This window comes from Lachnellula hyalina (assembly GCF_007821495.1).
Source record: "Lachnellula hyalina strain CBS 185.66 chromosome Unknown contig00014, whole genome shotgun sequence".
NCBI classification, from domain to species: Eukaryota; Fungi; Ascomycota; class Leotiomycetes; order Helotiales; family Lachnaceae; genus Lachnellula; species Lachnellula hyalina.
In genome coordinates, this window is record NW_022157128.1 from 294,902 (window position 1) to 318,762 (window position 23,861).

At 48.4% G+C, this 23,861-nt stretch overlaps 8 protein-coding genes across 8 annotated transcripts; 5 read left to right on the forward strand and 3 right to left on the reverse strand.

Moving 5' to 3' along the window:
• Positions 1 to 239: 239 nt before the first annotated feature.
• Positions 240 to 1,217, forward strand: CRYZ_1 (Quinone oxidoreductase; the record flags this gene model as incomplete). Its single annotated transcript, XM_031147038.1, has 1 exon — positions 240 to 1,217. One exon carries the CDS (start codon positions 240 to 242, stop codon positions 1,215 to 1,217), a length of 978 nt encoding a protein of 325 aa, XP_031008566.1.
• A 679-nt stretch (positions 1,218 to 1,896) lies between these two features.
• ptaL_1 (Oxidoreductase) lies at positions 1,897 to 3,127 on the forward strand (the record flags this gene model as incomplete). Its single annotated transcript, XM_031147039.1, has 3 exons — positions 1,897 to 2,427; positions 2,477 to 2,912; positions 2,982 to 3,127. The coding sequence occupies 3 exons, from the start codon at positions 1,897 to 1,899 to the stop codon at positions 3,125 to 3,127; spliced, it is 1,113 nt and encodes a 370-aa protein (XP_031008567.1).
• Positions 3,128 to 4,092: 965 nt separating this feature from the next.
• terJ (Efflux pump) lies at positions 4,093 to 5,729 on the forward strand (the record flags this gene model as incomplete). Its single annotated transcript, XM_031147040.1, has 2 exons — positions 4,093 to 5,342; positions 5,393 to 5,729. The coding sequence occupies 2 exons, from the start codon at positions 4,093 to 4,095 to the stop codon at positions 5,727 to 5,729; spliced, it is 1,587 nt and encodes a 528-aa protein (XP_031008568.1).
• An 813-nt stretch (positions 5,730 to 6,542) lies between these two features.
• On the forward strand, positions 6,543 to 8,835 carry LACS7 (Long chain acyl-CoA synthetase, peroxisomal; the record flags this gene model as incomplete). Its single annotated transcript, XM_031147041.1, has 3 exons — positions 6,543 to 6,969; positions 7,018 to 8,605; positions 8,730 to 8,835. The coding sequence occupies 3 exons, from the start codon at positions 6,543 to 6,545 to the stop codon at positions 8,833 to 8,835; spliced, it is 2,121 nt and encodes a 706-aa protein (XP_031008569.1).
• Positions 8,836 to 9,628: 793 nt separating this feature from the next.
• On the reverse strand, positions 9,629 to 12,832 carry pma-1_1 (Plasma membrane ATPase; the record flags this gene model as incomplete). Its single annotated transcript, XM_031147042.1, has 4 exons — positions 9,629 to 9,675; positions 9,734 to 11,831; positions 11,901 to 12,131; positions 12,257 to 12,832. 4 exons carry the CDS (start codon positions 12,830 to 12,832, stop codon positions 9,629 to 9,631), a joined length of 2,952 nt encoding a protein of 983 aa, XP_031008562.1.
• Positions 12,833 to 16,457: 3,625 nt separating this feature from the next.
• Positions 16,458 to 17,512, reverse strand: YHM2 (Citrate/oxoglutarate carrier protein; the record flags this gene model as incomplete). Its single annotated transcript, XM_031147043.1, has 3 exons — positions 16,458 to 16,512; positions 16,567 to 17,239; positions 17,305 to 17,512. The coding sequence occupies 3 exons, from the start codon at positions 17,510 to 17,512 to the stop codon at positions 16,458 to 16,460; spliced, it is 936 nt and encodes a 311-aa protein (XP_031008563.1).
• Positions 17,513 to 18,509: 997 nt separating this feature from the next.
• cit-1 (Citrate synthase, mitochondrial) lies at positions 18,510 to 20,211 on the reverse strand (the record flags this gene model as incomplete). Its single annotated transcript, XM_031147044.1, has 6 exons — positions 18,510 to 18,698; positions 18,748 to 18,861; positions 18,917 to 19,659; positions 19,711 to 19,904; positions 19,971 to 20,035; positions 20,092 to 20,211. 6 exons carry the CDS (start codon positions 20,209 to 20,211, stop codon positions 18,510 to 18,512), a joined length of 1,425 nt encoding a protein of 474 aa, XP_031008564.1.
• A 728-nt stretch (positions 20,212 to 20,939) lies between these two features.
• On the forward strand, positions 20,940 to 23,628 carry seb1 (Rpb7-binding protein seb1; the record flags this gene model as incomplete). The annotated part of the gene is made up of 7 exons (XM_031147045.1): positions 20,940 to 21,059; positions 21,125 to 21,373; positions 21,583 to 21,682; positions 21,775 to 22,728; positions 22,783 to 22,816; positions 22,866 to 23,034; positions 23,092 to 23,628. The coding sequence occupies 7 exons, from the start codon at positions 20,940 to 20,942 to the stop codon at positions 23,626 to 23,628; spliced, it is 2,163 nt and encodes a 720-aa protein (XP_031008565.1).
• Positions 23,629 to 23,861: the final 233 nt, after the last annotated feature.

Below are 23,861 nucleotides of genomic sequence, written 5' to 3' on the forward strand. Positions count from 1 at the left end.
CGTGCCACTTAGAGGTCCTAACCGACAATTCTATGAGAGCTCATTGGCTCTTCGGAGCTTAAACTCCAAGCTTTACCAATTGCTTTGAAATTGTTCTAAGATATCACATTTTCATTAGAAGTCCTAGTGCCCTAAAGACCGGGCCTCGTCGTTTCGAGTCCATATAATACAACACTTGAGGGCGTTCTTTCTACCCATGCGAAGATTATTGCAAATCTTAATCTCCATTATTTTGCGAAATGTTGAAGACTATGAAAGCAGTAGTCATGTACGAACCGGGGAACGCAGAGGTTCTAAAGCTGGAAAGTCGACCAGTTCCAGTACCGCAACGAGGCCAAGTCCTCATCCGCATCAAGGCATTCGGTCTGAACCGCTCTGAATTCTTCACTCGATCTGGAAATTCCATGAACCATGCCACTTTCCCTCGCATTCTTGGCATTGAAGGGACCGGCATTGTGGAAGATGCACCTGGTGGGGAGTTCAACAAAGGCGATATCGTAGCGACTTCGCTGGGTGGCATGGGCATAGCATTTGACGGCTCATATGCCGAATATACTCGTGTACCGGCCACTCAAGTTCAAGTCATCAAAACAAAACTCTACTGGGAGACAATAGGAGCCATTCCGGAGATGCTACAAACAGCCTGGGGAGCTCTTTTCCGTTCGTTGCAGTTGAAGAAAGGAGACCGCCTTTTAATTCGTGGAGGTACCAGTTCTGTCGGGCTCGCTGCTGCAGCTATCGCCAAAAAGCATGGTGCTTTTGTTGCCTCTACAACTAGGCGAGCTGATAGGAAGGATATGTTGATGGCGAATGGTGCTGATGAGGTGTTCATTGAAGATGGACATATTGCCGAAGATGTCAAGAAAGGAGAAAAGTTCGACAAGATTCTCGAGTTAGTTGGCACAACCACGCTCGAGGACTCGCTGAAGTGTGCTAGAGAGAACGGCATTGTGTGCATGGCTGGGATAGTCGGGAACTCATGGACGTTGCCCAACTTCCATCCCATGCGAGCGATTCCCAAGTCGGTCTACTTTGCAACATATGCTGGTGATGCAGGAGACTTCATGGCAACGCCTCTAGAGGAGCTATGCCAGCAAGTTGCGGCTGGGAAGCTGCATATTCAGATTGGGAAGACATTCAAGATTGATGAAATCGTGGAAGCTCACAAATGTATGGAGAACAACGAGGCTGGAGGTAAGATCGTTATTTTGGTGTAAGGCGCTGAGGCTTGTGTTAAATAGGACAATTGCTTCAAGGAAGCCTTTGCACTTGCCTTTGTTACAAAACATGAACCTTGCACAGCGCTGTTATTTCTGGTCTTACTTCGAATCTGAAATCCTTATCAGTCCAATTATCTGAACCGGATTCCGAAAGCTCCGATTGACGTTGCATACTCACGTATTTCCATGGCACTAGCTCAGCGGTGCGGTCTGCAATATCATTGGTCAGATCTGCGGTTATTGGCACTGCGCTCAGGCCTCTGAGTGGTTAGAGCACTGCGGCAACACCATGGAGGATATCCACCAACCCCAACTACAAAATAGGGGTATACTTACACGCAGTAAAACCATGACAAAGTCGGGAATTTCTTCGCAAGTTGCTTTGTGATGCACTTCGCCTGTCAATCTTGGACCAAATCGGGACTTTCAGGCTGAAAGTTTCAGCCTTTCCTCGATATTAGAAATGCGACAATGTTGCTTTTGTAAACCTTGGCTTAGATTTGTAATTTTACTATCGGCGTTCCTTCCAAATCCCTTCCTGTATGCTTTATATTTTCTATTTTCCCAATTTTTTATAGATTATATTTCCCGTCATATTCTTCGCCCTCTTCACCTTATCAGACTTTCCACTTGAAACACCCACTATTCCGTGCCGTCGATTATTTCACCATCTACAATGAAGACCGTTGTCATCCTTGGAGGTTCCTATGGAGGTATCAGCACAGCACATAGGATTCTCAAGCAAGCCAAGACTACCCCAGTCAAGATCATCCTTGTGTCCCCAAACACCCACCACTACTGGAACATCGCAGGCCCAAGAGCTCTCGTACCCGGCCAAATTCCAGATGACAAGATCTTCCAATCCATAGCCCCCGGCTTCAAGCAGTACCCCGCAGGCAGATTTGAGTTCGTCCTTGGCTCAGCCGAAAGCTTAGATTTGGTAACCAAGAAAGTCACTGTTGCCGGTCCTACAGGTCAGAAAATGCTAGACTATGATATCCTCATCCTGGCCACTGGATCGAGCACGAGAGGAGATGTGCCTCTTAAGGGCCGCGGGTCGACAGAAGCGACGAAAGATGCAATCCATGTCTTCCAGCAGAAAGTCAAGCAAGCGAAAGATATCCACATTGCCGGTGCCGGTTCAACCGGCGTTGAACTTGCCGGAGAAATCGCGTTCGAGTATAAAGGGCAGAAGAAACTTACACTAGTATGTGCCCCCCTCCCATATGAACGTAGAACTGACCAAAGCACCCCAGATCGCAAGCGGCCCGCACATCCTCGAAGGAACCCCAGCCAGCGTCACTAAAACAGCCACCAAGCAACTCCGCGACCTAAAAGTTACCATCAAGACATCGAGCAAAGTAATAGGCGATGCAAAGATGCCAGATGGCCGCACAGAACTCACGCTGTCCGGCGGCGAGAAAATCACCACCGATCTGTACCTCCCCGCGCTCGGCCTCGTGCCGAATTCCTCCTACCTTCCCCATAGCCTCGTCAACGCCGCGGGTTTCGTCAAAGTCGATGAGTTCCTGAGGGTAAAAGACACGACTAACATCTGGGCTGTGGGTGATGTGGCAGATATACAGCGGCCGCAGTACATGAACACCGAGAAGCAATCTGTGCATTTGGCGAAGAATATTGTAGCTGTTTTGAAGGGTGCACAGGCGGTGAAGTATAAGAAGGAAGAGAAAGGTAAGTTGCGGCCCCTATGCTATGTCTATATCACAAATTGGAGGCTGAGCTGATACTGTGATACTGTAGATATGCTTGCGGTTCCTGTGGGGAGAAAGGCGGGTACTGGACATATGGGAGGCATGAAGCTGCCCAGTTTCATGGTCAATTTGGTCAAGGGCAAGAACCTGTTCATGGATAAGATGCCAGGGATGATTAGCGGCTCTAACTTTTAGTTCTGTTGTCTGTTTTTGCATTTTGCATTTCGGTTTATCGATGAATATACATCAGCGTTTTGATACCATCAATATAATAAATAGTATCTTCAAAGACATGCCTGCATGGTTGGTGTATTGAGAGGTTGCGTCTGTCCTTTCTCAGCCTCCACGGCAGTGCCCCTCGGAGGGCCAGCTGAGCGTCACCCTCGATAGATATATGTACTTCTACATTCACATGTATCGCCGGGCCGAGTATACGGTAGGGGGGTATATAAATTTAGACCAAAGGGTTGCAACATACATCCAAGTGTAATGGTGTACTGGTCTAGGTTTCTACGAGAACATTATCGTCGAACATGTTCAAGGGTATTCCTAGGCTGTCTTTTCCCCCTTCTTCTTTCTTTTTGCGATTTGCAATGTGAAGGGGACACATCCGCAACAACCCCTCCCCTGGACGCAAATCATGTGTTGCTCAGTGGTTCCTGGATATATATAAAATATATATGTTTTTGAGTCAGTACTCATAGACTAGAAATCCCAAATACAGAGAGGATATGATATGATATGATACCATAAATAAGATACTGGGACTGGAAAGAGCCTCCAGATCTGAGAACGTCACGTGCGAGAGCCGGCCCATATGCCGAGAAACAGCCGGATTTGTCCCAACACCACCAGAATATGTGGGTTTCACTAGTCAGAAGTGGAGAGTCTTGGCCCTCATTTTCCTTTTGTAAGGAGTTGTAAGCCATCAATAATCAAGTACTAAGCTTTGCCACGTCTTGCCTTGTAGAGGTATCCATTTCTGACATTTCCAATTTCGTTCCGTAATCAAGGATGTACTACAAGTAGATCGATCATGTTTCCGAATGCATTCTGCAGTTGACGACAACGGTGTTGGTCGTTCTTCCTGACGTATCACTCACTCTCTTCATCCATCCCATCTAAGAGACAATCAATGCCCCTAATTCCGTCTCTTCAGGATGCCTTCATCCCACTCTGGAGATGATTCTTCTGGGCTCCATACCGTGGGCACCAAGCAAGAAGAGGATCATGACCTCGAACCAGTCGAACTCACCCAATCCAAAGTCGAGCGTCCTAAATCCCTTCCCCGCGAGATAGCCTTCATCCTGATAATATGCATGGCGCAACTCATGACCCAGGCAGGTCTGGGTCAAGTCATAGCACCCCTCCACATCATCGGGCGCTCCTTCGGCGTCGAGGATAGCCCTGCGCAACTCTCTTGGTTCCCAGCCGCATACTCCCTCACCGTCGGAACATTCATCCTCATCGCTGGCCGATTGGGAGATCTCTACGGCCATAAGAAGTTATTCGTTGCAGGTTTCCTCTGGTTCGCGCTCTGGACCATGCTGGCTGGATTCGCGGTCTACAGTAACCCGGTCTTCTTCGACTGCTGCAGGGCGTTCCAGGGCATCGGCCCGGCTTTCTTGCTGCCGAATGGGGTTGCGATTCTGGGGCGGGCGTATGAGCCAGGATTGAGGAAGCAGATGGCATTCAGCGCCTTTGGGGCTATGGCGCCGTCTGGATTTGCTTTCGGCGCAGCTATTTCTTCGCTGTTTGCTGAGTTTGTTTGGTGGCCTTGGGGGTTTTGGGTTATGGCGATGCTGTGCCTTCTTCTAGGTGTGGCTTCGATTTTCTTGATTCCGCATACGCCAGCGCCCCAATTCGATAATACACATAGTTTCTGGGTACGGGCAGATATTGCTGGGTGTATCACTGGTGTGAGCGGACTTGTGCTCATCAACTTTGCGTGGAACCAGGCACCTGTGGTTGGATGGAGCAATCCGTATGTAGGGGTACTCTTGATCATTGGAATTATTCTGCTTGGTATCTTCGGGCAGATCGAAAAGCGTGCAACGTTTCCGCTGGTCCCGTTCTCTTCAATGACTCCAGATCTTGGGTTCATCTTGGGCTGTGTGGCCTGTGGTTGGGCTGCTTTTGGAATTTGGGTTTTCTATTCCTGGCAGTTTATAGAAGAGCTACGAGGAGTATCCCCACTCCTCGGTGCTGCGCAGTTCTCGCCCACGGTAATCAGCGGCTGCATTGCTGCATTTACAACTGGCTCGATCCTGCACCGAGTACCAGGCAGTGTCGTTATGATGATTGCTTTAGGTGCATTCTGCATTGGCAGTATCCTAGTAGGCACGATGCCAGTTAGCCAAACATATTGGGCACAGTTGTTTGTAAGCCAAGTAGTCATGCCGTGGGGAATGTATGTTTCTTGCTCTGCCCTCTTCCTTTACTCATTACTAACAGAGATAGGGATATGTCGTTCCCAGCCGCAACACTGCTTCTCTCAAATGCCATGCCCAGGAAACACCAAGGGGTGGCAGCGTCACTAGTAAACACTATCATCAACTACTCAATCTCCCTAGCTTTGGGATTTGCAGGAACAATCGAGACACACGTCAATTATGGGGGCAAAGATGTTTTAAGAGGATATCGTGGGGCATTATATTTGGGTATCGGGCTGGCTGGGCTAGGAGTCGTACTGGCGATGTTCTTTGGTTTATATGAGCACCGCGGGTCTAGGAAGAACAAAAATCATGCCGAAGATGCAGCGAGCAGCGATGACAAAGAACGATCACCTTCGGAGTGAAATTTAGTTACTATATATCCGTGCTTTAGAAGTGGTTAATTAAGAAGAGTCCCTTCTATGATATTACAAAAAAGGCAGTAAATAAATCTCACCAACACCACAAATAAAATCTCGAACTACGACGCGATTGTTAATATACAGCAAGCTATACGATAATTTCAAGCTCGTTCCAAGTCAGAAAGAGACATGTGATGGTGCTCGAGCTCGGCCAGTAGAATCATTAATCCGGAGAACAGCAGACAGCGCAGCGCCGCACAGCACAGCACATGCTATACTTGGTACCCGCCCCGCTCCGTCAAAGAGGAAGAGTTATTAATCAAATTCTTACATGGGAATACATGATGGCTCTTGTTTTGACGCAATGTTATGGTTTGCGCATTTGAAAGTACTTCGAAGTAGTTGTGGTATTGTATTCTTTGAAGCCAAGCCAAGTCAATTTCGCAGTAACGGTATGTAGATGTCTCCGCCACCGAGGACATTCATTCCCAAGGAGGTGCCGAGGCCGAGGCATGTCGAGTGACCCTCTTCCCCTTCCTGTTCATCCAACCATGCACATGCAAACCTTTCCCCAGTCCCTCCGCCTTTTCCTCCTTAAAGATCTTTGTCTGGTTTCCCGTTGCACATCTTCTCTCTCTTCTGAAAGAAAGAACTTTTAGACTTGAACTTACAACACATTGGCGTTGCGTTGGCATCATTAGGTAGGTGACCAACCGTAGGCTCCGCATTCGGACATTCCGAGCCTCGTCAAGGAATCCTACGATACTAATTCCATCTTCGCAGAGCTTTCCTTTGACTCCCTTTACCATCAAAATAATGGCCTCACAATCGCAAAACCCTGCTGCCTGGGTCGCGGCTATGAAAGCCCCTCCTCCACCTGGCGCCCCCTATTCACTTCCTGTTCCTGGCAGCGAGCGCGAGGGACGTACCCCAGCATATCGACATTGGCGGTGGGTTGATAAGGAGTTGCCCGGTGCAGCTGATCCAAACGCTCCTACGGCTCATCATGCCTTCGAGCAGAGTGTAAAGAGGCAACCGCATGCAAAGTGTTTGGGACTTCGCCCATACGACCCTGCGACGAAGACCTTTGGAAATTACGAGTGGATGACATATGGGGAGGTGGCCGTGCGAAGGAAGAACTTTGGAGCTGGACTCGTAGAACTGCACAAGAAAGCTGGGGTTACAGAAGAAAAGTACGGTGTTGGTTTGTGGTGCCAAAATAGGCCGGAATGGCAGATCGTTGGTATGTTTAAATTCTCTAACAAGAGAGGATCTCATTAACGATATTCAGATCTGGGATGCATGTCCCAGTCTCTTTATACGGTTTCCATCTATGACACTCTGGGTCCAGACACCACCGAATATATAATCAACCATGCCGCACTTACATGTGTAGCTACATCATTACAACATATCCCGACCCTGCTTAAGGTCGCTAAGTTGATACCTACACTAAAGCTTATCATCTGTCTCGATCCTATAGATGCTGGAGAACGGCCTGGACTTTCAAAATCAGACATCCTGAATTCCCTGGCATCCGAGTCAGGCATCTCAATCCACTATATCAAGGATGTTGAAGCTCTCGGAGCTGCATCTGGCCTTCCTATGAAGCCGCCTGGGCCAGATGATATCACTACAATCAACTATACTTCTGGGACGACTGGCAACCCCAAGGGTGTTGTGTTGTTGCAAAAGGCTACTGCAGCTGCAGACCTGACAGCTCGAATTACCACAGATACGATTGCAAGCGATACTCTGATATCCTATCTTCCCCTGGCACATATTTATCAAAGAGTCGCAGAGCATGGCGCTCTATCATCTGGGGCCGCCGTCGGATATTTCCGTGGTGATATCCTGGGTCTTGTAGACGACATGAAGCTTCTTCGCCCTTCAGGATTCAACTCTGTGCCCAGGTTGTACAACCGTTTTGGTTCTGCGATCCGTACTGCAACCATTGATGCGCCAGGCTTGAAAGGCGCTATTGGCAGGCATGTCATCAACGCGAAATTAGCTTCCATGAAACTACCGCCGGGACAAGCAACAAACAAGCACTTTTTCTATGATCGATTCTTCACTCCCAAAGTAAGAGCTGCGATTGGATTGGATCGAGCTCGCGGTATGGTCACTGGAAGTGCACCTATCGACCCCTCGCTCCTCCAGCTCCTCCGCGCCGCTCTGGGCGCTGACTTCATCCAAGGCTACGGCTTGACAGAATCCTACGCCACTGGCCTTGGACAGAACATGAACGATTACTCTGCCGGAAACTGTGGCGGCATAGGTGCTGCTTTTGAAGGCTGCTTGCAATCGGTACCAGACATGGACTATCTTGTTACCGATTCCCCTAATCCCCGCGGCGAGCTCTTGTTGCGAGGGAAAGCCATGTTCAAAGAATATTATAAAAATGAAGCGGAGACTAAGAAGGCTTGGACTGAAGATGGCTGGTTCAAAACTGGTGATATTGCAGAGGTAGATAGCATGGGCCGCTTCAAGATCGTTGATCGTGTTAAGAACGTCCTCAAGCTTGCGCAAGGAGAGTACATCTCGCCCGAGCGAATCGAGAACGTCTATCTCGCCAACTACAGTATGCTTACTCAAGGCTTCGTACACGGAGATTCCCACCAAGCATACCCGGTGTCGATATGGGGTGTGGATCCCGTCATGTTCGCACCCTTCGCCAGCCAAATTCTGAACAAGACCATCAGCCCCACAGACCCCGATGCCATCAAAGCAGCTACCCAAGATGTCCGTGTGCGGAAAGCAGTGCAGAAGGAGCTGGACAAGATCGGCAAGCAAAATAAGTTCAACAACTGGGAGCGCGTGCGGGGTGTGCATTTGGAAATCGAGCCGTTTACGATTGAGAATGAGCTTTTGACACCTACGTAAGTTTTGTTCGCTTTGCATCCATCAATTTGCCCCTCGCTCGCGCCATTACACAAAAAAGGAAATACAAGTACACGAATAGAATAGAATAAACGGTATGCTGACAGACATGTAAACAAACAGATTGAAACTCAAACGCCCGCAAACAGCCAAGAAATACCGAGAAGTACTAGACAGGCTATACGAAGAAGCCCTGGCGGAAGAGAAGAAACCTAGAGCTAAGTTGTAAACAAATATACAGCACAGCACTGCACTGCATAGCACATTTCTCCGTCGCGGAGTTGGTTCTTTCACCTTAGAGCTAGAAATACATGTAGATTTGTTTATTTGTATGTATGTATGTAGCTGTAAATAGAACAACATAACTGCGACGATTCATTACATGTTTGCTGTGTCCGTCTGTCTGTGTAAAGTACCATTTATTGATATGCCCTGGAAGTCATGTCTTCTTCCCTTAAACTTCAATTGCACTTCCTTACCACAAAGTATTGTTTCTTACCCTTGTTTTGAGGGGGGCTGTATTATACGAGCGAGCTACCATTCTCGAGCTATAGGTAGGTAGCATGAGGCTTGTAACGAGTATGTATCTCTTACATATTCTAGGAGAACGGCTTCTACAATCACACAACACAAGCCGGAACATCCTCACCATTAAGTCATCACCAAAAAGAAAAAGCCTCAATAAAGAGACAGCAAGTAATCATGCTTTCTTTGATTTAGGATCTAAGACAACAAACAAACAAATTAACATTTTCGCATAGTGGGGTATGACTGCGTTGCTCCTCTAAATCAAATTTCCCCAAAAACCCACGAATGACCCTTTTTAATGCTCCCTTTGCAGCAATGGAATTGGATAGCCCTGCCAAAATAATAACGTCCGTAACACCGCCCACAAGCCCGTCTGCATCATTGTACAGTGTACGGGATGCATATACGTGCAAATGGTATTAAACACAAAGGAATTGCTTCACAAAATTTCCACCAAGAAAGCTTGATGGGCGCATGTTTTGTGATGGGTATATTCATGCTGACTTCTCGTGTTGTGTCGAGACACGTTGAAGCGAAACGACTTTGAAACAAGTTAGCGACTTCAGCTCTAGTGGGGGCTATGCGTTCATAGGACTTACCGAAATCTTCCAGAGATCTTTGCTTTTGTTTTTGCTTAGGTGACTTCCCATGCATCAGGTTGTCGAAGCCAATGCTATCTTGGAGAAGATAGTAGACACCTCCCATGATGCAAAAGACACCGAATGAGAAGATCCAGATACGGACGACAGCGACAATAGAGGTTTGACCACCAACGAACCAGCCGAAGAGGGTGAAGAATGTTGCAAGGATATCGACCAATAAGATGGCACCGGCCAATTGCCACGAAGGGAGCGAAGACCAGAAGGGGCCATTGGCACGAGTGATGAAGATCAGCCAGTTCTCAGTCAGGGAGATTTCCAGGAAAATGACCTCATCCAGGACACCGAAGTTCTCAACAATACCGCCATGATCACCACGAGCAATCATGGTAGTGAGAGTAATCCAAGTACCAACAGCAAGGACAATACCAAGGAGAACCGACATACCCCAGAGTTTAGGCAAGTTCCACTTGACTGGCGACTTGGAGAAGGGAGCGTTATCGTAAGCAATGGCAAGAGTTGCAACGTCAGCGAAAATGGCGATGAAGACGACCAGCTCAATATTGAGGGATCTGTTCAGAATGGCGATCCAGAGACCAAGGAAGATTTCCAAATGGATGGACAAGGCGATACGATAGACAACGTAAGCGTACATGCGGTGAAAAATCTGTCTGGAAGTCTTGAGAGCATCAATGATAGCACCAAGACCAGGAGCCAAGAAGACGATATCAGCGGCAGAACGAGCAGCATCGGAAGCACCCTCGACGGCAATACCAGTATCAGCCTTCTTCAAAGAAGGCGCATCATTGACACCGTCACCAGTCATGGCAACAAGGTAACCACGCTGTTGGAGAATCTCGACGACATTGTACTTGTGTTGGGGAAAAACCTCAGCAAAGCCATCAGCAGCCTCGACGAAGTCATACACCTCCGAACCTGGCATATCACCACCACCACCGAGACCGAGACGCTCAGCGTTGTAGACATTGGTACCGAGACCGAGTTGGCGAGATGTTTCACGAGCAATACCAACAGCGTCACCAGTCAACATCTTGATTGATAGACCGAGAGTCTTGGCTTCGTTGATAGTACGGGCAGTGTCGTGACGAGGAGGGTCAGAGCAGGGCATGATGCCGAGGATCTCCCACTGGCCTTCACCACGCTTGCGTGCAACACCGAGGGAACGGAAACCACGAGTAGCGAACTCAGCGACCTTGTTCTTGTAGGCTTGGTCAATCTCTTCTGGGATGGGGTGATCTTCCTCGACAGTCTTCAGGACGAAAAGTGGTGCACCCTTGACACAAATGATTCGCTCACCCTGTGGTGACTCGACAACGGCCTGAACCTTCTTGGAAACGGGATCAAAGGGGTGGAACTCGATAACCTTGTACTTGGACAGCACGGACTTGGCACGCGGGTAGTATCGGAGGGCTTTTAAGAAAGCCTTGTCAATGGCATCGATACCCTTCTTCTTGCGGGAAGCAGCGAGACAGGCAGTCAGCATAAGGTCATCTGGCTCAACACCTGGGACGGTGAAAGGCTCGGCGAGAGAGAGCTTATTCTTGGTCAAGGTACCGGTCTTGTCAGAGCAGAGAATTTCGACACCAGCCAAAGACTCAATGGCAGACAATTTCTGGACAATGGCCTTCTTTTTAGCGAGATAGGCAGCACCGACAGCCATAGTTGTGGTAACAACAGCTGGGAGACCGACAGGAACACCAATAATGGTAATGGCTAGGGTATACCTGAGAATCTCGACAATTTTGTTGGAACGATAGAAGGACGAGATCCAGACGATTAAGTTGGTGAAGACAACCAAGATTAAGAGAACCGTACCGATACCGTTTAAGACTTCAGTAAAATGTCCAGTTCCGCCGGAAGCTTGGTTGACAAGAGCAGCAGCACGGCCGACGAAGGTGTTGTCACCGGTGGCAGTGATGACCATGAAGGCCTCACCACGCTTGACACCGGAAGAAGCATAGCATTGGTCGCCCTTGTGCTTGTCCACTGCGAGAGACTCTCCGGTGATGGCAGACTGGTCAACTTGGAGGAAAGCATCGTCCGTGACAATGCGGCCATCTGCCGGGATGATAGTGCCCTGCGGAACATGCACATGTTAATATAAAACTTTGCCCAATCAATAAGAGCAAGCAGGGTCGTTTCTTACCTCCTCGATTTGCAGAATGTCACCAGGAACAACCATTGGAGCTTCGACCTCGAAGAGACGGCCATCACGAAGAACGACAGCCTTGAGTGCGAGGGTCTTCTTTAATTCGTCGACGATAGAGCCAGCTTGGAATTCCTGGATAAAACCGACAGCGGCGTTCAGCAGAAGCAGGGCGCAGATGACACCAAAATCTACCCAATCTTGAAGACCAGCAGCGAGCACAGCGGCAGCCTATCACAGAGACTGGTGTCAGCACGGATCAGGAAGCGATGCGGTGGAGTGGAGCGGGGTGGGATGGGGTGGGATGGGGTGGAGTGGCGTTCTCGCGTTGTGGCGCCTTGTATTCCAGGCCACACGACGGGACCTTCCGGGTCAAAACAAGGAAAGCCAGTGTAGCTATCTAGCGTAACGGTAGCACCGCATGGAGTGAAAACGCTCATGATGCTAGCTTGGCCTGGGGATGTGATGGGATGGGCAGTGGGAATAGAAAGTTGACATACCTCCATAACAAATTGAATAGGACCAATAAAGTACCCAAGGAACTTGAGGATCAAATTCTCCTTTTCTTCCTTCATCTGATTCATACCGTATTTCTTGCGACGCGCAGTAACTTCAGATTCAGTGAGACCAATGCGAGTATCGGTATTGAGCTGGTCTTCGGGCACGACACGCCCAGTGACAGGAGAAGCTTCGTCTTCACCTTCCTCCTCCTCTGCGTGGCCATCCTGGGACTCGAGCTCGTCAATCAGCGCATCCATATCCTCATCCTCTTCCTCATCCTCGACAGGCTTCTTGATGATGGTAGGTATAGGGTCATGGCGACCAGTCTTCTCGTCAAACGTGCCCGACTCGATGTTGGTGTTGAGGTGATGGGGGTTTTCGGAATAGTTATTACTGGTGTGCGTCCCGGTCGCACCGTGTGTGTTCGCCATGGTAGTGCGGCCAAGTGAGTTGGCTGCGACTCCTCTGCGGGGTGAGGAGGAGGGGTGTGGATTAAAAGTGCAGGTAGGTAAAGCGGATCGAGACCTTTGAAATTGATGTGTTGAGATTAATTAGGGAAAGGATTATCGGAGGGGGATAATTAATTGATTTCGAGAGATGGCGAGGTAAAGGGCGAGGTCGAAAAAACGGAGAGGAGGGCAGAGTACTGCGAACGAAGGGAAGGAGTGAGGGGAGGGAGTGGTCGAAGCAGGAAAGAGGAGGGAGAGAAGAGCAGGGTGGGAAGGGAAGAAGCTCTCTGGGGAAGAAAGAGTAGGTAAAAGGTAAAAATAAATGGCCTGCGCTCGTAAAGTAGTACCTTAGCCTCGCCTCTCCTCTCTAGCCCTTGCCCTCCCGAGCCGCTAATGCTGGCTAGGTGCACCTGCCCGCAGTGACCGACGCGATGGGGGTGATAAGCGAGACGTTCATGAGGGAGTTACTTTCCCTGAGATGGGAATGCCATCTTCACTTTTTGGATTATATTATTTCACTTACGGTTCTGTGCGTAAAGCTAGTCTCGAAAAAGGGCAGAGGTATCTCAATTTGGACAAAATGAATGTACTAGTCTTGTAGTATATCCTGATTTGCAAAACCATAGGTACATAGATAGGCACTCAGCAGTTCGCCCCACCTTATAAGCTATCTAAGGTACATAGTGACAGGTACAGGTACTTAGGTACTTGGTGATCTCTACATATAGTCTTCTCTAGATTCTGCACTTCTGACGGTATTAAATACTGTATTGTATTGTTATTTAGTTGAATGTTCTTCCCCTTACTCCTGTCTTATTTGCCAGTACCACTATCCGTTGGTTTTTAGGCTGCGGGTGCGGGTGCGCACTGTTTTCAAGCACCGAGTCGGCAGGGTATTCAAGAAATATCTCAAATAATCCCGCATTCAGGACCCGCATCCAGCCAAGGAAAAGTTTTCATGACACTTGTACCAGTCGCCGCTATACTACCTAGGTAGAGCAAGTTCATGTGCATTTACAAAGTATGTCGTGTGTACTTGGTACGAAGTATGACATGTATAACACTAAAATTAAGATTCCCAAATTGGTTCTCGTCATTGGTCGATCTCCTATGCTCTCTTTGATCTAACCCGTATTGGTAAGGAGCTCGGTGCGGGGTGGGACATCAAAAACCGGGGTTAGTGTGCTTTGATGCCCCACTCGTCCAGACTAAGGTACCTGGGTACATCATCTTTGCGACGATACAGAAAATATCGTCACATAATATCGTCATTCTCTACGAGCAGCGTAAGGCTATCAAATACCAGAACTCCAAATCTGTCCCCATTCCCTGTATTTACAACATGATCTGACTGACGTAGGTAGGTATCTCGCCATGTTTGAAGTGGGGAATTAAGGCTGACAGGATCTTTAAACAGATCGAGACATGAAACATCTAATCGCGAGCCTCATCCTCATCCCGACATCGTCCTGTTTTGAAGAAGATATATCAAATATCCCATTCGCCTTTTACACTTTTCGTCCAAACAATGATACAAAATCACCAGACCGACAGCTGCAAGCTGCAGAAAAGTATCGCACCTCAAGGCAGACATTGATGATTCGCATTCGTAACGGCCAAGAACTCAATACTCGTGGATAGACATTGGCACATCATCTCTCCCACTGAAGATCCCTCATCCCGTATCAAAGCTTCGAGGGCTTGGTATTGAACACAGCCAAGTCGGCAGCACGGCAGTACGAAGAAGGCGAAGAAAACGCGCAAACAATATATTTACTTCACAGCTATGGATTATATCCTTGGCTTCTTTCTATGGGATGGAAAACTACGATAAGTTTTTGGCGTTTCCATCGCCCATGACCTTGCTTCCTGAGCTTCACAGAATAGGGTCTTTTTATCTCCTTATTCCTCTCACCCCGTTTATACCTACAATTTGGGTGAGGTATTTTCCTCCCAGTAGGTAGTCTCATGAGTAACAGACGTCCGAAATTGCATATTAATCACTAACATGCCCCCATCTCTGCACATGGGACCGGTTGCAGGTACGGCACAAAATCTAAATTAGGCCCGGGGTTGGCGCAGGTAAGACGTGACTGCCAACACTTGGTAAGGTACCTAGGTATACATTTCACACACTCGTCACCTCTCCCACTCCCCTACCTATGATAGACAAAACCTCACGTATATTTCCTCGGTATTTCCAGGCCAAAATTTGCTTTAGACCAGTTGTATTGGTTTGGATATAAAATCAAGTCTAGTTGAATGCATGTAGGACTGTGGCTCTCATTTCTGAGCTATAGGTAGGTATGGAGTAAGTAAGTACATAATCACCTGGTAAATGGGCTCTTTCCCAACCATAGAGTTCTGCTTGCCGATTCTATCAAATCACAAGTATGGAAAAGAGTTCTCTGCATTTGCTTGCCGTGGTACATACGTACGACAGAAAATGAACGCGCCAGGAATCCGAAACCCGAATCCTCAAATACATAACCCAGAGAAAAAAGACATGAATGCATATCACATACCACAAAACCATCCCAAAATACCAGTAAGCAGCAAGGTATAAACACAAACACAAACACAAGTATATCTCCAATCCAATCCCTCCCTTTCCTCAGTCTACGATCCTAGTGTATTGAACAAATGAACATTGCCCTTATGAAAACCTAATCCAAACCCATCATCATCATCGCCCCCCTCCTTCGTTTCAAGGCTTTCAAACCCAATACTCCAATAAACCAATCCAAGCGGTCCTTCACATATAAAAGAAATCCAATGAACCCCACTCAAACCAACAAGAACAACCCCCTGCGCAAAATTACCATTAATCAAGCAGGACGTACTCCACGTACCGCCCGCATATACACACCCGTCAAAGCAAGAGCAAGATAACACGACATTTCCTACCAAAAACCCAGCTTCCCATCCATCCATTTCCTTCCCCCTCATATTCCAATCATATTTTCTCATCCAAATCCGTGCTATTGATTCTACATAGAAGCAGACTTGCTATCAAAGTTCGTCCACTCAGCACAGTGTATTTCAAGCGGCCAGAGGACTAGGCATAACATGACACGAAAGAAGGGAAATACAGCCAGCTAGCGCTCAGAGCAGTATGTGGTTGTTGATAGTACTATATCATGTTAGGTTTGATACTCACCTAGCGTGAGTAAGTATGTAGAATGAATTATATGTATCTATAGAGAGTGGATTTGGAAGTTTGGAGTTTGGAGCTAGTAGAATTGCGGTTGGGAAACATATATGTGGTATTGATTGGCAAAAGGAACGTCCCTTTACATGCCCCTAAGCAATTGCACTTTTGATGATACGGGACAACGACGACGAGGAGTAAGACGGAAAAGTCGGGGGGAAATAAATACATGTTCCCCATGTGAGCAGGACTGGACGTAGGGCTTCAAAGAATTCAAAATCAAGCGTGAATGTGCAACGAAAAGTCTCATATTTGTGAGTTATGGCGTACCACAACCAGCGAGATCCAATGTACTAGAAAGTCTATAAGAAACAAATAACAAGTCTATTAGCACGCAACTGCTATGCCTTCTTCCACTCCAAAAGCTACAAACAGCAATGTATCCTATGAACGCCACTAATGCTTAGCTGTGACAGCATCGCCAGTAAGCTTCTCGACGTAAGCCTTGGCCCTATAGAAATGTCAGTGTGATCTCTGCAAACGCCATGAGGGAAAGAGAACTTACATATCACCCATAGCAACCATGCAAATAGTCTGCCAAACGCCCAAACCAATACGAGGAACAACGCCCCGATACAAGCCCTTAACACCATTTTGCGCGTAGATATACTGCAGCGTATTCTTGACCGTCATCTTAGCTGGTCGGTTAGGATCCACCGTCTTACTCTGCATCTCCACACGAATAACCTCAATGGGCTGGTTCCAAGCACTAAGCCCACCACCCAGAGCAGAAGCCAAGATCTTCTCCCACGCATTCAGCTTGCCTCCCTCATCTTTCCCTGTCGCCTGTCTAATCCCCTGCTCTGCCAAACGCGAGAGACCGAACCGGGATCCCCAGTTTGTCATCTGGCGGATGGCCACAGCGTTCACGCCCTTGTTGATACCCTTGACTCCTTCCTTGCGGTAGATATCCATGAATGTTGCAAAGGTGCCTGGGGGCTTGACGCCTTGAGCTGCGAGCTTCGATTTAGTAATCTCGACTGTCTTCATGCAGGTGCAGAAGCCCATGGTGGCATATGCTTGCGCGACTCCTCCCATGACACCTCCACTAATACCAGCGGTGAAGTCGCCGGCGCCAAAGGTGCGAGCGTAGTATTCGGCTTCCGAAGCGACGAAGAGGAGGACGGCGCCTTTGGTGGAGGCTTCAATCCAGGCCCATGGGATGAGACCTTGGTAGACTAGATTACAATTGTCAGCAAACGTGTCTACTCTGCAGGTGAGAATAGGAGCTCAAGAATCTTACAGCCAAGCACACCACCTCGACCCCAAATACGTGTCAGAGCACTCGCAAAGCTGTCACCTCTGTTGGCAGCCATGGTCGTCTTCGTGACTTCCAGTGGCTGTCCCAGAGTCGTAACTTCGAACATGTTAAGGCCTGCACCCAGTAGAAGATTACTGAACTTGACAGGTTTCTTCTCTGGCACCGCCGGCTTGGATGCTGCAACTGACATGATAGGCGTGGGGTTGTGTGTTGAGGGGCCCTGACCAAGGGAATGAGGCTGCTTCGTCGCAAAGATTGAGGCTGTTTGTTGTTGTACAAGAAGTGAAGTTCAGCTAGGGGTGATGGTTTGTAGTTGAAGTTGAAGGGTGGGTGACTGACGATAAGGTTTGGTTTGGTTTGGTTTGGTACAGTAGGGTAAGGTGAGTAGGGGTTCCTGCTGTTTTCGGGTATTATTACAGGGGGACGGGGACGGGGACGGACGAAGACAAGGATGTTGTTGTTGTTGTGGAAGGATAAGAACTTGCTGAGCCTGAGATACGTATTAAAATTACGACGCGCAATACAGTCAGTAAGCTGTTACTACATGGAGCTTTTAGCCTAATCAATTCAATTCAATTTGATTTCCTTATTCAGCCAGCATTCCAGTTGAGTTGAAGAAAGAGCTGTACTGTCTGTGCTTGTTGAGGGTCCTCAGATGTTGTTGAACCTCGCTTGCTCTCAACGCACGCCTCGGGATAGCTTATTGGAGTTAGCATGTGGGTGTGGATTGGCACATTGAGAGCCTTTATTAAGTTAGTGTCCCCATACGGCCTCCGCCGAGGCTTTCCAAATTATTTGACAGATATGGAGTAAATAATGTAGATTTAATACTCCGTGATGTCTGCTGGGTTTAGGGAAGAAGCCTTCCGGGGGATAGAAAATAAGCACTCATTTATGAGCCAGGCGGTGTGAGACGGTAAAGGTCAACATCTAGCACGAGGAGGCAGAATAAAGAGTGTAGGGGAAAAGGAAGGCCATGCAACACTGTAGGAGTTGTGCATGTCGAAAAGATTGCGTCAAGGTAGGTATGTTTGCAAATAAAGCACGAGATCGCTGGGAAATAATATACAGTGAACAGTGCTAATCGCTGCCAAACCCCGTCTATATCCCTCCTTTTTCGTACAAGCCTCATTGATACTCATTTCTCACCCTGACCACAAACCTATTTCATATTACACATCACATGCTTATAATGTGGCTCCAACAATTTCGGCCCACTTCTCGGTAGAGAAGGACTTTGGTCGCTCGATAGGAGCACCAACTGCACGGTCAATGATAAGTTGGGGTAGGACACCAATGGCACGGGAGACACCGAAGAGAACAGTGTAGTAGCTGGCCTCAGTCAATCCGTAGTATTGGAGAAGGACACCCGAGTGCTAGTCTCTAGTTAATGACCTATTCGTTCGAGTACTGGGGGCTACTTACAGCATCAACGTTGGGGTATGGGTTCTTGGTCTTTCCGTGTTCTGTGAGAACGCCAGGGGCGATCTTGTAAACTTGGCTCACCAATTGAAACATTGGGTCATCTGGAAGGTGTGCCTAGAAGAATTTTGAGTTAGCCAAGAAGTGTCTAAACTCGGGCGGTAAAACCTACCTCAGCGAATGTACGTTGCGCCATGTAGCGAGGATCAGTCTTTCGGAGAACAGCGTGACCATAACCTGGCACAACTTGACCAGATTTCAGGGTAGACCAGAGGTAATCAGTGATGGCCTTGTCACTAAGATCATTGCCAATAGCTGCCTTCATCTTGGTAAGCCAGTTCAAGACCTCTTGATTGGCCAGACCGTGAAGTGGTCCGGCAAGACCGTTGAGAGCGGCAGCGACGGACAACATAGGAGAGCTGAGAGCACTTCCAACCAAGTGAGCGGTATGGGCACTGACGTTACCACCCTCATGATCAGTGTGGATGGTTAGGTATAGTCTCATCAGCTCAACGAAGTCCTTGTTTTCGCCGAAGCCGAGCTGGTTGGCAAAGTTGAAACTGTAGTCCTTGTCCTTCTGGACAGGCGCGACCTTGCCTCCCTTGAAGACATTTTGGTAGATTCTTGCGGCAATGGTTGGAAGCTTGGCAATCAAGTCCATTGAGTCCTCGAAAGTGTGTCCCCAGTACTCAGTCTTCTTCATTCCCTTGGCGTAGGCCTTCGCAAAAGCAGACTCGTGTTCAAGAGCGTTGACAGCAATTGAGAGCTGTGCCATTGGGTGAAGATCGCTTGGGCATCGGTCGATGAGTTCCTCGACGAACTTTGGGATGTCGGAGCGGGCAGCCCATTCTGCAGAGAGGTCGCGGACTTGCTGTTCGCTGGGAACCTCACCAGTGAGGAGAAGCCAGAAGAGACCTATTTAAAGTCAATAAGGCACTGCGATGTGGATCCAGTGTATTTTTGTACCTTCGGGTAGAGGTTCCTTTCCTCCGGGGGCTTTCGGAAGAAGCTCCTGGCATTCCGGAATAGTCTTGCCTCTGAAACGGATACCCTCCTCGGAATCGAGAACAGAACCTTCCCAGACTAGAGACTTAATACCACGAGCGCCACCATATACCTGATCGAGAGTGACCTCGCCGACGACCTTTGATCCGTAGTCCCTGTAAAATAATTAGTATGCCGATCGCATGCAAAATTCCCAACAGCTTCTTGGTGTAATTGCGTACTTGCGAAGCTTCTTGATCTGCTCGATCTTCTCTGGCAGTTGCTCGGCGAAACGTTCCTTCAAAGTCTGAGAGCATTCTTGTAAGTAGGAGCTTTGGTTGGATCGGAGATAAGCAGAATTACCTGTGTTTTCGACGATGAATAGCAGCGCAAGCCATTGAAGGCAACTTTCCTGGCAGTGAAAGCAGGAGATGAGAGAGATGTTCTCAGAGCTGAAGAGCTGAAACGCAGGACGGAGGCCATGTTGTGATAAGGTGTAGATGAAGGGGCGGAGAAGTGGTGGAGGTGGAAAAGATTATTGAAGGGAGAAGAAAATGGATGGGTGTCGGCACGCTCAACAACACCGATCGCCTCCGTGACGTAGGAAGAAACCGGCTTAAAATGGAAGGTCCCATATTACGTCTCGGGAGTAATAAAAGGGTAATAAACCTTATGTAAATACTCGTCTCCTGTCCTTTTCTCTGTTACTTTTATAGGAAAATATATACGTGATATTTACTGTCCAGGAATTCCTTCTACCCTCCATGTACCTAGAAGGCACTGGAACAATCACGTGACCCGAGCTGCCCGACGTGCAATTATTTTAACCGACCTTTGCAAGCCATCAACTGGCAACGCAACGCAACCTCTTCCTCTCCTACCACGCGCCCATCTAAAGTTGCACTCATATCGTATTTACGCAACTAACCATCAAAATCATCAAGATCATCTCCTGTGTACAGTAGCAGACTGTTGCAGAAGGCCAGCATTCGCCCTTCGCCCTTCGAACTTGTGAGCTGAGCTCCAGGCAATTTTAGCTTCGCAGTGCCGGTCGCACACGTAGTCGCGATAGATTCTTTCGCCTTCATCTCCACCTCCATCGTATCGTAGCATCGTATTCAGGAACTGGCGTGGAGAAAGGGACATAGAGAGATTAAACCTCGCATCTGCCACTTTCGACGGAAGACTATTTTGATCGTGTTTCTCCAGCCATGTCGTCCCCAGTAGCAGAACTAGAAGCTGGCCTCCAGGCCATGCTATTATTGAAGCCACCAGGAGTTTCCGGATCCAGAATTCAAGCTCTCACCACCCTCTGCACAGCAAATGTCCAGGTAAGCACATAGCTCGGCACCTTCATCCTCTGAGAAACATCGAAACTGACGCCGCCCTCTCGCAGTCCGAATCGGTCCTCGTCCAAAAACTATACACCCATTTCATGAGAGCCCCGGCATCCCACAAGCTTGGTGTTCTCTACGTCGTAGACAGTGTGACTCGAAAATGGACAGAACAAGCCAAAAATGCTGGACAGACCATAAACGTTTCTGCTGAAGATGGCACCTTTGCTGCTGGCGTTAATAGAGTAAAGGAATTATTGCCGAACTTGATGAATAACATTATTGCATCTTCTCCAGACAAAGATCAAAAGGTACGCCCAAAACTTGAGCTCAGTAGCCTCAGAAGGGCAGGATTTGCATGTTGAGGCTACGCATATTCTGCCGCTGTAGCACGAGATTATCCCCTTTCAAGATATCCTACTTTATATCTCCCATTTTTCCACCACTACAACCACTATTTTCCTTTGCCTATCCTATCCTATGCTATGGATCCCCACTTACGCGTTGATTTTACGTGTAGGACAGAATTAGAAAGTTGCTTGATATCTGGGAGAAAGCGCAGACATTCCCTCTCGCAATGCTCAACGACTTCAAGGAGAAATTGACTGCATCCATGCAAAGTAAGACAGCACTCTTCCTCGACACGATTAATTTTATTATTATTATTGTTCTTCTTATTGTTCTGCTTCTAATCCTTCTAAACCACACTCAGACGAATCAACTACACCACCAGGAAGCCCGCCTGCAGATCTCCAGCAAGCCTTCGGCAGTACAATGCATCCGGGTGCACCCGCAGCTCCGGCTGCAGCCACAGCTACTTCGGCCCCCTCAATCCTACAGGCACTTGCCAGCCTTGCCCGTCAAAACGCCTCTACCTCTGCAGATAATTCGTACAGTGCATCCAATGCACACCATAATGGGGCTCCGGCCTTGAACCAGGCAGTACCTTTCCCACACGTTCCTCAGCCTGTAAATGTGCCAGCAGCCACAGCCACCTTTGCATCGCAGCCGCCATATCAAGGAGCGGGTAATGGTGCTTATGCTCAGAACTTTGCCAGTAATCAAACAAACCCAAATCCATTTGCGGCTGTCCCACCAGTAGTCCAGCCAGGTGCCCTCGACCCAGCTCTGCAGCAGCAGATCCTATTAGTGAAAGCACTTGCAGAGCAGGGCCTCACAACAGAGCAAATCCAGGCCATCTTGGCCGTTGGTGCAGGAGGTTTACCCCAGCCCTTTACCGCCCAGCAGCAGTCTCAAAATCAGAATCAAAATGTACAGAACGGTTGGGCTCCCAATGGTGCTGCTGCTTCCAGACCAGATGATTCACGTGACTATAATGGCTATCATGACCGCGAGGCTGTAAGATCGCCCCCAAATCGCTACCGTCAACGTTCTCGGTCCCGATCCCCACCGCGTGCTGCTTGGGATTCCCCAGCATCCCGTCGTCGCGACGAGTCAAATTCCTATGACTTTGATAGAAATTCCCCAGCACGAAATCGTGGTGATGAACGTGGACGAGGAGGTCGTGGAGGAGGTGCTCGGGGTAATGACTATCGCCAACGTAGTCCTGCCCGTCGTGGACGCAGCCCAAGTCCACCAAGATCTAGAGGCGCTGGACAGAAGTGGATAGATCACGATTCTTCCATCCCTAAAGGAAGCATCAAAGGTAGAATCTCAATATACTTGCTCGCGGGTTAGGTTTATTACTAACAAGTTATAGTCCTCAGCCGAACCCTATTTGTCGGTGGTGTCACGTAAGTTGGGATCGATATGTTGCCATTTGAGCATAGCTAACTTTGACAGAACCTCTGACCAAGAATTGAGGAACGTCTTTGAAAATTATGGCCGAGTCCAAACATGCATTGTCAACAAGGAGAAGCGCCATGCTTTCGTGAAGATGATCAGCCGGGCAGACGCCGTCCGTGCAAAGGAGGCCATGGAGAAGAATAGGACCCCGGATTCTCAATTGAGAGTAAGTTCGGTAACTTGAATCTTGTCATGACCTGTTGCACTTGCTAACTTCCAGCAGACAAGATGGGGTGTTGGATTTGGACCTCGCGACTGCAGCGACTACCAAACCGGAGTCAGCGTCATTCCTATCAGCAAGCTCACGGACGCTGATCGGAAGTGGATGCTGAGTGCAGAATATGGTGGCAGTGGTGGAATGCCCATCGAGTCCGGAATGGTTGTCGAAGAACCTGATATCGAAATTGGTCAAGGTGTCTCTTCCAAGGCTATTAGTCGTCGAATGCAAACCGATAAGGGTGGCAACAATGGCCCGAAGTCAAGTCGGGATCGTGAAGAGGAAGAAAACGCTCCACGCTTCCGCCGGGATAACAGAGACCATCGACGAGATGATGACCACCGAGGGAACCGTAGGGATCGAGACCAAGCTGTCAGCGCCCCACCAAGTATGCCTGCGGTCCCACCATTCTCGATGGCCGGACTCCCGTTTCCATTCCCAACTCAGCCCAACGGCATGCCAATGTTCCCTCCTGGTTTCGTATTTCCAGGCCAAGCAGCTGCGCAGCCACAACAACCACCACCCCCAGGCCACCGCACTTGAGAACGGCGACTAGTTTTGTTCTTCAAATGACAACTTGGTCCTTTTGATGACTGATCACTCATCTCCTTTTGGTCACTTCCGCATTGCGACGGCGTTATTGAACTCGGGTCACGGTAACTAGGAGATGGATATTCCTCCATGCTTCTCTTGATACTCGGCAAAATAGCTCTTCTCATCTTTGAAGATCTAGACCTGGAAATAATTTGTTCTTCCCATTCACTGCATGGCGACGG